The 11643-nt window shown below is 40.3% G+C and overlaps 1 protein-coding gene across 3 annotated transcripts; it reads left to right on the plus strand.

The window, feature by feature from the left end:
* The first annotated feature begins 4861 nt into the window (after positions 1-4861).
* LOC145540970 (uncharacterized) lies at positions 4862-5506 on the plus strand. Of its 3 annotated transcripts, none has more exons than XM_081576129.1 (2): positions 4862-5203; positions 5261-5506. In XM_081576129.1, exons 1-2 carry the CDS (start codon positions 4862-4864, stop codon positions 5504-5506), a joined length of 588 nt encoding a protein of 195 aa, XP_081432255.1. The 3 variants fall into 3 exon arrangements, with proteins under 3 accessions (XP_081432255.1, XP_081432256.1, XP_081432257.1); XM_081576130.1 differs by having other exon boundaries at positions 4862-5028; positions 5116-5506; XM_081576131.1 differs by having other exon boundaries at positions 4862-4998; positions 5116-5506.
* Positions 5507-11643: the final 6137 nt, after the last annotated feature.

Below are 11643 nucleotides of genomic sequence, written 5' to 3' on the forward strand. Positions count from 1 at the left end.
TTAATTAAGCAAATTTATTGCAATAAAAATATTTCAAGGGACCTCCCTACACTGATAGTGGGAATGTAATTTGGTACAACCACTATGGAGAACAGTATAGAAGTTCCTTAAAAAAGTAAAAATAGAGCTACCATGTGATCCAGCTATTCCACTTCTGGCAATATATCCAGAGAAATCATAATTCAAAAAGATACATGTACCCCACTGTTCATTGCAGCACTATTTACAGAAGTCAGTACATGGAAGCAACCTAAATGTCCATTGATGGAGGAATGGATACAGAGAATGTGGCATATAATATATAATATTATATATATATATATATATATATATATATATATATATATATTACTGCAAAGAATCTGCCTGCAATGCAGGAGACCCCAATTTGATTCCTGGGTCAGGAAGATCTCCTGGAGAAGGGATAGGCTACCCACTCCAGTATTCTGGCCTGGAGAATTTCATGGACTGTATAGTCCATGGCCCACAAAGGGTCAGACATGACTGAGTGACTTTTGCCAATATATATCCAATATATATGGATATATATAATGGAATATTACTTAGCCACATAAAAGAACACAATAATGCCATTTGCATTGACACGGGTGGATCTAGAAATTATCATACTAAGTGAAGTAAATCAGAGAAAGACAAATATCATATAATATTGCTTTTATGTGGAATCTGGAAAAAAAGGGTACAAATGAGCCTGTTTACAAAACAGAAATAGAGTCACAGATGTAGGAAACAAACTTATGGTTACCAAGGAGGAAGTGGGGAAGGATAAATTGGGAAATTGGGATTGACATACACACACTGTACTGGGCTAGCCTGTTGCTCAGTCGTGTCTGACTTTTTGGGACCCCATGAACTGTAGCCCACCAGGCTCCTCTGTCCATGGGGATTCTCCAGGTTAGAATATTGGAGTGGATTGCCATGCCCTCCTTCAGGGGATCTTCCCAACCCAGGGATCAAAACTAGGTCTCCCAATTGACAGGCAGATTCTTTACCATCTGTACCATTAGGGAAACCCAAGAACACTGGATTCCCTTATCCCTTCTCCAGGGTAAATTCCTGACTCAGGAATTGAACTGGGGTCTCCTGCCAGCTGAGCTACCAAGGAAGCCCATACACACACTACTATATATAAAATAGATAACTAATAAGAACCTATTGTATAGCACAGAGAACTCTACTCAATACTCTGTAATGACATATGTGGGAAGAGAATCTAAAAAAAGAGTGGGTATATGAATATAGATAACTGATTCACTTTATTGTACAGCAGAAACTAAAACAACATTGTAAATCAACTATGCTCCAATAAAAATGAATGAAAAAACATGGCAAGGTCTTTCAGTTCAGTTCAGTCATTCAGTTGTGTCTGACTCTTTGCAACCACATAGACTGCAGCACGTCAGGCTTCCCTGTCCATCACTAACTCCCGGAGCTTGCTCAAACTCATGTACATCGAGTCGGTGATGCCATCCAACCATCTCATCCTCTGTCGTCCCCTTCTCCTGCCTTCAATTTTTCCCATCGTCAGGGTCTTTTCCAGTGAGTCAGTTCTTCACATCTGGCCACAAGGTGGCCAAATTATTGAAGTTTCAGCTTCAGCATCAGTCCTTCCAAGGAATATTCAGGACTGAGTCAATCCTAAAGGATTGACTGGGGTTTGATCTCCTTGCAGTCCAAGATACTCTCAAGAGTCTTCTCCAACACCACGATTCAAAATCATCAATTCTTCCATGCTCAGCTTTCTTTATAGTCCAACTCTCTCATCCACACATGACTGCTGGAAAAACCATAGCTTTGACTAGACAGACCTTTGTTGGCAAAGTAATGTCTCTTCAGTGCTGGACTGCTTTAGGTCAAACAACCAACAGGGAGGGAACACAGTCCCACAGATCAGACAAGCAGATTAAAATTTTAATGAGCATGGCCCTGTCCACCAGACGGATAAGACCTGGCTCTACCCACCACCAGTTCCTCTCTTGCACAAGCCTCTTAGACAGCCTCATCCACCAGAGGGCAGACAGCAGAAACAAGAACTACAACCCTGGACCCTGCATAATGAAAACCACAGTCACAGAAAGTTAGACAAAATGAAATGGCAGAGAATTATGTCCCAGATGAAGCAACAAGAAAAAACCCCATAAAAACAACTGAGTGAAGGGGAGATAGGCAATCTTTCTGAAAAAGAATTCAGAATTATAATGGTGAAGATTATCTAGGATATCAGAAAAAGAATGGAGGCAAGGACTGAGAAAATGTAAAAAATGTTTAATAAGACCTAGAGGAACTAAAGAACAAACAAACAGAGATGAGCAATATAATAACAAATGAAAAAATCAATAGCAGAATAACAGAGGCAGAAGAATGGATAAGTGACCTGGAAGACAGAATGGTATAAATCACTGCCACAGAACAGAATAAAGACATTTAAGAATGTCATCAGAAGGTGACCAACTTGTCTGTGTTTGCCTGAGACTTTCCTGGTTTAAACATTGTAAGTCCTGAGGCATGGAAGCTCCCAAGCCCTGGGCAAATAGGGGCTACTGGTCACCCTGCTATGAAATTAATTGGTAACAGCTAAAATGCAACATTGGTACTTCATCAGTACAGCTCTTAATGCATCAATGTTAACAATTCTCACAGATTATATGCCAAGCTAGAGGTGCCAGACAGAAGAGAAACTATAGTATACATCTTTTGCTTGAGTTTCTAGATCAAAACCTATCTATGGTGAAAAATATTACACCAGTGTGTGGTTGAGAGAGTTGGACTATAAAGAAAGCTGAGCATGGAAGAATTGATGATTTTGAATCGTGGTGTTGGAGAAGACTCTTGAGAGTATCTTGGACTGCAAGGAGATCAAACCCCAGTCAATCCTAAAGGGACTCAGTCCTGAATATTCCTTGGAAGGACTGATGCTGAAGCTGAAACTCCAATAATTTGGCCACCTTGTGGCCAGATGGGAAAAATTGAAGGCAGGAGAAGGGGACGACAGAGGATGATTGTCTCTACAGTGGTGGCAAGTTCAATGAGGTGACTTGTGGGAACTTTCTGATGTAATAGAAATGTGCTCTATCTTGGTAGATGTGGAGGTTACATGGATGTATCTGTTTATCAAAAGTCATCAAATAACACATTAAGATTTGTGCATTTTGATGTTTTACCTAAAACGTATTGACTAGATATATTTATTCATGAATAAACTTCTGTCTTTACCAAATTGTCATGTTGGCTAATTTGCCTTCAGCACAATTCTTTTAGTTAAATTACACTACTATGAACTCCTTTGTTGTTGCTTTACTATACTAAATTATTACCATTGTGTGTGTGTATGCAGGCGACTCTGAAGTAGATTTGCAACATCATTAAGTTTGTAACATAATTACATTTGTAACAGCGACTGGCAACCTGTGTCTCTCAGATAATCCACTCAAAAAGTCTGCTTGGTACATAAGGCAGGAACTTGATGTAGGCAATTCCTCAAAGCTTAAATGAACAGAACAAATCAGTAGATCCCCAAGTGTGATCCTTGAATCCCACATCAAAATCATCTGGGTGGCTGTTAGAAATGCAGAACCTCAAATTCAACCCTGCCATTAGAAATGCTGTGAGTAGTCTTATGCATACTTAGTCGCTCAGTCATGTCCTACCCTTTGCAACTCCGCGGACTGTAGCCTGCCAGGCTCCTCTCTCCATTGGGATTCCTCACGCAAAAATACTGGAGTGGGTTGCCATGCCCTTCTCCAGGGGATCTTCCCAACCCAGGGATTGAACCCAGGTGTCCCACATTACAGGCAGATTTTTTTTTTACCATCTGAGCCACCAGGGAAGCCCTGGTAGTCTCAACCATCTTTAATAAGCCATCCAGAGGATTCTAATGCATTCTCAAGTTGGGCTATCACCAATGGAGGATACGTAGAAATAAAGTTGAATTTACTAAAGTTAATTCACATTTCAAATTTATACAAAAAACTTGTTCTATAGATTTCCCAGCTTGAGAAGTAAGTTCTGAAGAGAGCCACACTCTGATTATTCAACATTTTTTTTTTCTCCACTGAAGAAATATCCTTAATTAGGAATGAGGTAAAAAATAAAAATGAGACTATGTCTTACAGAATCTAAGAGACAAGCTGGAGAGATATGATATTTAAGATAGCAAAGTAACAACTTAATCAACAATGTGACCTGGTAGTAGCAGAAACCATAAATTATCTGCCAGGGTTTTAGAATATCAAACATGATCCAAAATTTGAAACATCTAAGGAAATCCATTCCAGTGGCATAGAGGTCATCAATGTCATACACATAGAACTGTCCTGTCATCACTGCTCAAAAATGACCCACAGAACAAGGCCTTTTCCTCATGTCCCATGCCAGGTGCCATGCTGTGTAGATGGGATTTCTTTCCCATTTGTCATGGGAAGAAATATACAACAAGAAATATGACTTCCCAAATCCTGTCCTGGTGGAAACATAGGTGGGGAAAGGAAGAAATGTAATTCCAAATGCCAAATGTCACGTGACAGCCCTCTGTGGAGGACAATGACAAGAGTGTGGGTTAGAAGATGCCAGTGGGTGTGAATCAGAAGGAAAAGCAGATTGGATAGAATTTATTGTATCTTGAAAAGAAGTTTTGTTTCCAGTAAGATTAAGTCATTAAATAGACAACCATAATTGTATATTCCAATAATTACTTATATGTTATGTAAACAAAAAAAAGGAAAACATTTTGACACCTCACCCTGTTCTGGCAGTATATAAGAGGCTATGACACAAAGAGGCTTTCAAACTCAAGAAATTCACTCTCCTGGAAACCCACCCAGAATCTCCACCCTCTGACACCATGGTCAGCTCCTGTTGTGGCTCCATCTGCTCTGACCAGAGCTGCGGCCAAAGTCTCTGCCAGGAGACCTGCTGCCCTCCTAGCTGCTGCCAGACCACCTGCTGCAGGACCACCTGCTACCGCCCCAGCTGTGGTGTGTCCAGCTGCTGCAGCCCCGTCTGCTGCCAGCCCATCTGCCCTCGCCCCACCTGCTGCATCTCTAGCTACTACCGCCCCTCCTGCTGTGTTTCCAGCTGTGGTTCCAGCTGCTGCAGGCCTGCCTGCTGCATCTCCAGCTGCTGCAGGCCCCAGTGCTGCCAGCCTGTGTGCTGCCAGCCCACCTGCCCTCGCCCCACCTGCTGCATTTCTAGTTGTTTCCACCCCTCCTGCTGTGGGTCCAGCTGTGATTCCAGCTGCTACAGGCCTGCTTGCTGCATCTCCAGCTGCTGCAGGCCCCGGTGCTGCCAGTCTGTGTGCTGCCAGCCCACCTGCTCCCGCATCTCCAGCTGCTGCCGCCCCTCTTGCTGTGGCTCCAGCTGCTGCCGCCCCAGCTGCTGCCTGCGCCCAGTGTGTGGCCGGGTCTCCTGCCACACCACTTGCTATCGCCCCACCTGTGTCATCTCCACTTGCCCCCGCCCTGTGGGCTGTGCTTCTTCCTGTTGCTGAATCTCTGCCCGTGATTTTTGTCATATTTAAATATGTTCTCAAAAATCATATAAAATGTGTTGAAGCCAGCCAGTAACTGGGGAATGGGCACAGTGGCCAGCTCCTTCTGATTTGGCCTTCAGAGTTGGTGCTCAGTTGTAGGAAGTGACAGATGAAAACACATTTGTCATATGATTTTAACTCAGGCTCAAATACATCTATTCTTCGACCAGTAATGTCTTCATCGGAAGTATACACTGATTATGATGATCTCATATGACATTGTTTTTATGTGTTCTTAATAAACACCCATTTCCCTAATACTGAAATCTCCTGATTTGGTAAAGATACAATGTGTGTGTGCATGTGTGTATGTGTATATATCTTTATCACTTTAGATCAAGGATCATCTTGCTTCAAATGCAGGAGAATATGTTCAGGAATAGTTACTTATGTTAGGAGTCCTCCTCAACCTACCTCAAGTCCTTTTTTCTCCCTCTTCTTTCCTTTCCTCCCTCTCTCCTTTGCTCCTTCCTTCCTTCTTTCTCTCTTGTCTTCCTCTCTAAACATAAGACTTTTTCAGAATACTAAGTATACATTCTAAATTCAGATTTCTGGAAATTAATGAAGATCATGGCAATTTTTCCATAAAAATTTAAAACTTTCTAGTAATAGATGCTCAAAACTTAAGTATTTCCAGACTGAAACCCCTTCATAATTTTAGTCTCTCATATTTCTGAGATTTCTCCATCTTCTTGTGGATTTTATTCTTCCATTTTAGGCTTTCATCACCTTACTTGGTCTCACTTAAGAGTGCATGAGTCTTTGAGACTCAGTTTTCTCATCACCAAAACTCAAGTAAGCATGATCCTTCTTAGCTGTGAAAATGTGTCAGAATATATGCAACAGTACTATTTCTATACAACTATAAGAATCTATAAGTTTTGTTTCATAATCAGGAGTATATGAAAAACATTTTAAACTCAAAATTTGTTTATATTAGCTGTGCTATATTTCTAAATAGCAAACATAACAAAGAGTTTATTAGTAGTTCTAGAAAACATTAAGATGTTAACAGACAAAATGGATAGAAGCTGACAGACATCACATGGGTTTCACCCCAGTGTAGATTGGGAGCTATATTCTTAGTCTACCATAGAAATGTCTTATACACATTTTCAGATTCACCTTTTTCAACTTACTCTGAAATGTTTTGCAGAGTACAGCCCTTTCTTTTCATACACTGGAATTAACAAATGTTTTATCATCCAATGTGTTTTTCTTTGATAACTGCTAATTAAAGGATACACACTATGGCTTTAACATTATGCTTTATTAGTTAGTGGTAAATCAAAGAATGGAGGTGTATACTGTCTTTTTCAGTATTAAAATATTGGAGGCTTATAATTTCCTGTTTTTACAACAAGAACTGGGTCACAATGGGAATGAGATGGCCCCTGTATCTGGATAATAAAAGGACTACTTACAAAGGCACGGATAGAGTTTAGGGAAAGCAGCACAGAATAGCTCAGTACCCAGGGCTCATAATAGCAAGAAACAGCTACCCCTCATCCTATGCAATGTCTTGGGTGAAGTAGCCCAAGGGTGGCATGTGAGACTTCTTAGGCTGCTCTATACAGGCACTTAATGTACAATAACTGCCACCAGGGAGAGTTATAGTGCTTTAAAAGATCCAAAAGTGACACAGAAGATATTGTAGAAGTAAAAACCATGAGATAAAATTATGAATCAGAAAGTGTAGCTAGAGCGATTATTCTGTGGTCCAATCAACTTTATCCTAGGATGGATTTTAAGTGAATAGAGCATCCACTAAGTGTACCCTTCACTCAGTTTCATTTGGCCATGCTAATACTCTATGTTTGGAACTGTTCAAGCCCTTCTAGATGGAAAATAGTAAGCAATAAATCATTTCAGAAGAGTAACACAATTCCTGCAACAAGCTCTGCTTCAGAAATAGCTAAAGCAAAATCATAATTCCCACAAGCTCCTTTTAATAGTCCTGTCTGGTTAGTATGTGGGAAGACAGTTCTCACAAATTAACAGTAGACTTTTAGGGATAAAACAAGATGGTTCCTCTGAACTGTTCAGATGTAATTAATATACAAGAATTTACAGGAAGCACAAGTCTAACAAGACTAATATGTCATCACAGACTTGGATAGTGTCTTCTTTAAAATGCCAGCCCCAGAGTCCAGCCAGGTGCAATTTATTTTCTCATGGCAGAGAACCCAGTATACATTTACTGCTTTGCCACATACAGACATTTGAGTTAACTAGCATATTACCACAATTTTAGAGTTGAACTTGTAGCCATTAAGATCAAGTTAACATTATACATATTAATATTCTAGTGCATGAAAAATCATTAATGAATTTTAAAAAACAAGTCTAAAACTAGACACAAATACATAAGAGAATTTAGTATATAATAGTGACATTAATATTTTTAATATGTGGGGGGAAGTACATTACTTAGTAAATAGTGTTGGGCTATGTTCATATCAGATTAAAAAATGTTTAAACTGCATACTCTATATCTGTATAAATACTTAATAGATCAGTTGAGGTATTCCAAATTCTAAAAGATGATGCTGTGAAAGTGCAGTACTCAATATGTCAGCAAATTTGGAAAACTCAGCAGTGGCCACAGGACTGGAAAAGTTCAGTTTTCATTCCAATCCCAACGAAAGGCCGTGCCAAAGAATGTTCAAACTACTGCACAATTCCACTCATTTCACACGCTAGCAAAGTAATGCTCAAAATTCTCCAAGCCAGGCTTCAACAGTACATGAACCAAGAATGTCCAGATGTTCAAGATGGATTTCGAGAAGGCAGAGGAACCAGAAATCAAATTGCCAACATCCTTTGGATCGTAGAAAAAGCAACAGAGTTCCAGAAAAACACCTACTTCTGCTTTATTGACTACACCAAAGCCTTTGACTGTGTGGATCACAACAAACTGTGGAAAATTCTCAAAGAGATGGGAATACCAGACCATCTGACCTGCCTCCTGAGAAATCTGTATGCAGGTCAAGAAGCAACAGTTAGAACCGGACATGAAACAACAGACTGGCTCCAAATTGGGAAAGGAGTACGTCAAGGCTGTATATTGTCACCCTGTTTATTTAACTTATGTGCAGAATACATCATACAAGCTGGAATCTTAAGCAATCTTAAGCATCATATAAGCACAAGCTGGAATCAAGATTTCTGGGAGAAATATAGATAACCTTAGATATGCAGATGAAACCATCCTTATGGCACAAAGCAAAGAGAAACTAAACAGCCTCTTGATGAAAGTGAAAGAGGAGAGTGTAAAAGCTGGCTTAAGATTCAACATTCAAAAAACAAAAATCATGGCATCTGGTCCCATCACTTCATGACAAATAGATTGGGAAACAATGGAAACAGTGAAAGACTTCATTTTCTTGGGCTCCAAAATTACTGCAGATGGTGATTGCAGCCATGAAATTAAAAGAAGCTTGCTCCTTGGAAGAAAAGTTACGACCAACCTAGATAGCATATTAAAAAGCAAAGACATTACTTTGCCAACAAAGGTTCATCTAGTCAAAGCTATGGTTTTTCCAGTAGTCATGTATGGATGTGAGAATTGGACCATAAAGATAGCTGAGCACTGAAGAATTGATGCTTTTTGAATTGCGGTGCTGGAGGAGACTCTTGAGAGTACCTTGGACTGCAAGGAGATCAAACCAGTCAATCCTAAAGGAACTCAGTCCTGAGTATTCCTTGGAAGGACTGATGCTGAAGCTGAAACTACAATAATTCGGCCACCTGATGTGAAGAACCGACTCATTGGAAAAGACCCTGATGCTGGGAAAGATTGAAGGCAGGAGGAGAAGGGGACGACAGAGGATGAGATGGTTGGATGGCTTCACTGACTAGATGGACATGAGTTTGAGCAAGCTCCAGGAGTTGGTGATGGACAGGGAAGACTGGTGTGCTGCAGTCTAAGGGGTCACAAAGAGTTGGACATGACTGAGCAACTGAACTGAACTGAGAATAATATTTGAAAATATAAAACATGAAACTTTGAACTTCACAAAAGAAACTATGGGACAATGTTTATGCAAATTCACAACTGGATAGATCTTTCAAAGTGTGATGCTTGCCCCAGGAGCCATAAAAGAAAAGATTAATAAATTTGAGTATAAATTCAATGCATGAAGCAGGGCACCCAGAGCTGGTGCTCTGGGACAACCCAGAGGGATAGGATTGGGAGGGAGGTGGAAGGCAGTTTCAGGATGGTTCACATGTTCACCCATGACTGATTCATGTTGATGTATGGCAAAAACCACCACACTGTTGTAAAGTAATTAGCCTCCAATTAAAATAAATAAATTAATTTAAAAAAGTAAACATCTATGTGGTAGAAACATAGAAGCAAAGTTAAAGAAGAAAGACAAACTAGGAGAAATATTTGAAATTCACATTATATAAAAAGGCTAATTTTGATAATATACAAAGAGCTCATGCAAAAATCACTGTATAAAGGCTAAACACGGTGAAAAAACAAAAGCATAATTATAGATATTACAGAATTTTTCCTATAATTTTCCTTGTAGAAAAGGAAAAGTTCCAATAGCTCTTAAACACATGAACTCTTTAACATATGAAGAATTGTCTAGTCTCCTTTACGATAAGAAAAATGCAAATTAAAATCGCATGGAGAAACCTTTTCACCTACCATCATGTTGATGAAAATACATACATAAGTGGATGCCTATATATACAAATATATGTCTATATGTGTATCTATAGATCTGCCTGCATGCCAGAGACCTGGGTTCGATTCCTGGGCCGGTAAGATCCCCTGGAGAAGGAAATGGGAACCCACTCCAGTGTTCTTGCCTGGAGAATCCCATGGACAGAGGAGCCTGGCAGTCTACAGTCCATGAGGTCACAAAGAGTGGACATACCTGAAATAACTTAGCATGCAGCACGTAGGCATATTAAGTGCATAACTGTGCCAAATATTCCATTCTAATTTTTTGATGCATACATCTTTTCCATATCTCCAAGTGATTTCAGTTCCTCTTCTTCTTCTTTTTCTTCTTCTTTTTTTTAACACAACTTACCATTTCTGTTAGTCTATCCTTTAAACTTTTAGATCAATATCCCCTAGGAGGTAGGATGGAGAAGGAAATGGCAACCCACTCCAGTATTCTTGCCTGGAGAATCCTGTGGACGGAGGGGCCTGGTGGGCTGCTGTCCATGGGGTCGCACAGTGTTGGGCACAACTGAAGCGACTTGGCATGCATGCATGCCTTGGAGGTGGAAATGGCAACCCACTCCAGTATTCTTGCCTGGAGAATCCCGTGGACAGGGGATCCTGGTGGGCTGCCATCTACGGGGTCGCACAGAGTCAGGCACGACTGAAGTGACTTAGCAGCAGCAGCAGGAGGTAGGAAGCTTAAGATACACACACACACACACACACACGTGTGTGTGTGTGTGTGTGTGTTCATTGTCTGACTCTTTGCAGCTCCATGAACTGTAGCCCACCAGGTTCCTCTATCCATGGAATTCCCCAGGCAAGAATACTGGGGTGGGTTGCCATTTCCTTCTCTAGGAGATCTTCCCAACCCAGGGATCAAACCCACATCTCTTATGTCTGCTGCATTGGCAGGTGAATTCTTTACCACTGTGCCATCTGGGATATGTGCGTGTGTATATATACACATTAAGTGTATAAATGGTTAAACTGAGATATCTTTTATACCTCTTATGAAGATCCCTCCTTATAGCTCTATTTTCAGTTTGGTCAAAGTATCTGCTGATACTTTCTTTGCAATAACTCTGTGATGTTTATTGCCATCACCTGATTCTGTGAGCTCACATCTCACCCTGCCCCAGTTCAACCTTTTAAGCAATGTCTCCCTCATTCTAGCATTTCTAAAGGCAGATCAAAAATTAAAATAATTCATATATAGTGTATATATTTTATTACCTCCCCACCTAAAGACTTTTAATAGATCTACTACTTTTTTTTTCTAGAATTCAAGGCTACAGAAGACCTCTCCCACATTCCAGGAATCTCAACTTCTCTCTCATTACTTCTTAAAATAGACTTTCCAGACATACCCCTTTCACCATCACAAACCAGGGTTATGCCCAAT

The sequence above is a fragment of the Giraffa tippelskirchi genome, chromosome 3 (assembly GCF_054371585.1).
Source record: "Giraffa tippelskirchi isolate mGirTip1 chromosome 3, T2T-mGirTip1v1.2.pri, whole genome shotgun sequence".
Classification (NCBI taxonomy): domain Eukaryota; kingdom Metazoa; phylum Chordata; class Mammalia; order Artiodactyla; family Giraffidae; genus Giraffa; species Giraffa tippelskirchi.

Excerpts from the sequence above, each read along its gene's own strand:
- LOC145540970 (XM_081576129.1), top strand. The coding sequence starts at position 4,862 with ATGGTCAGCTCCTGTTGTGGCTCCATCTGCTCTGACCAGAGCTGCGGC. Across the intron at positions 5,204-5,260 it reads GCCCTCGCCCCACCTGCTGC|AGGCCTGCTTGCTGCATCTC; the intron begins ATTTCTAGTTGT and ends TCCAGCTGCTAC.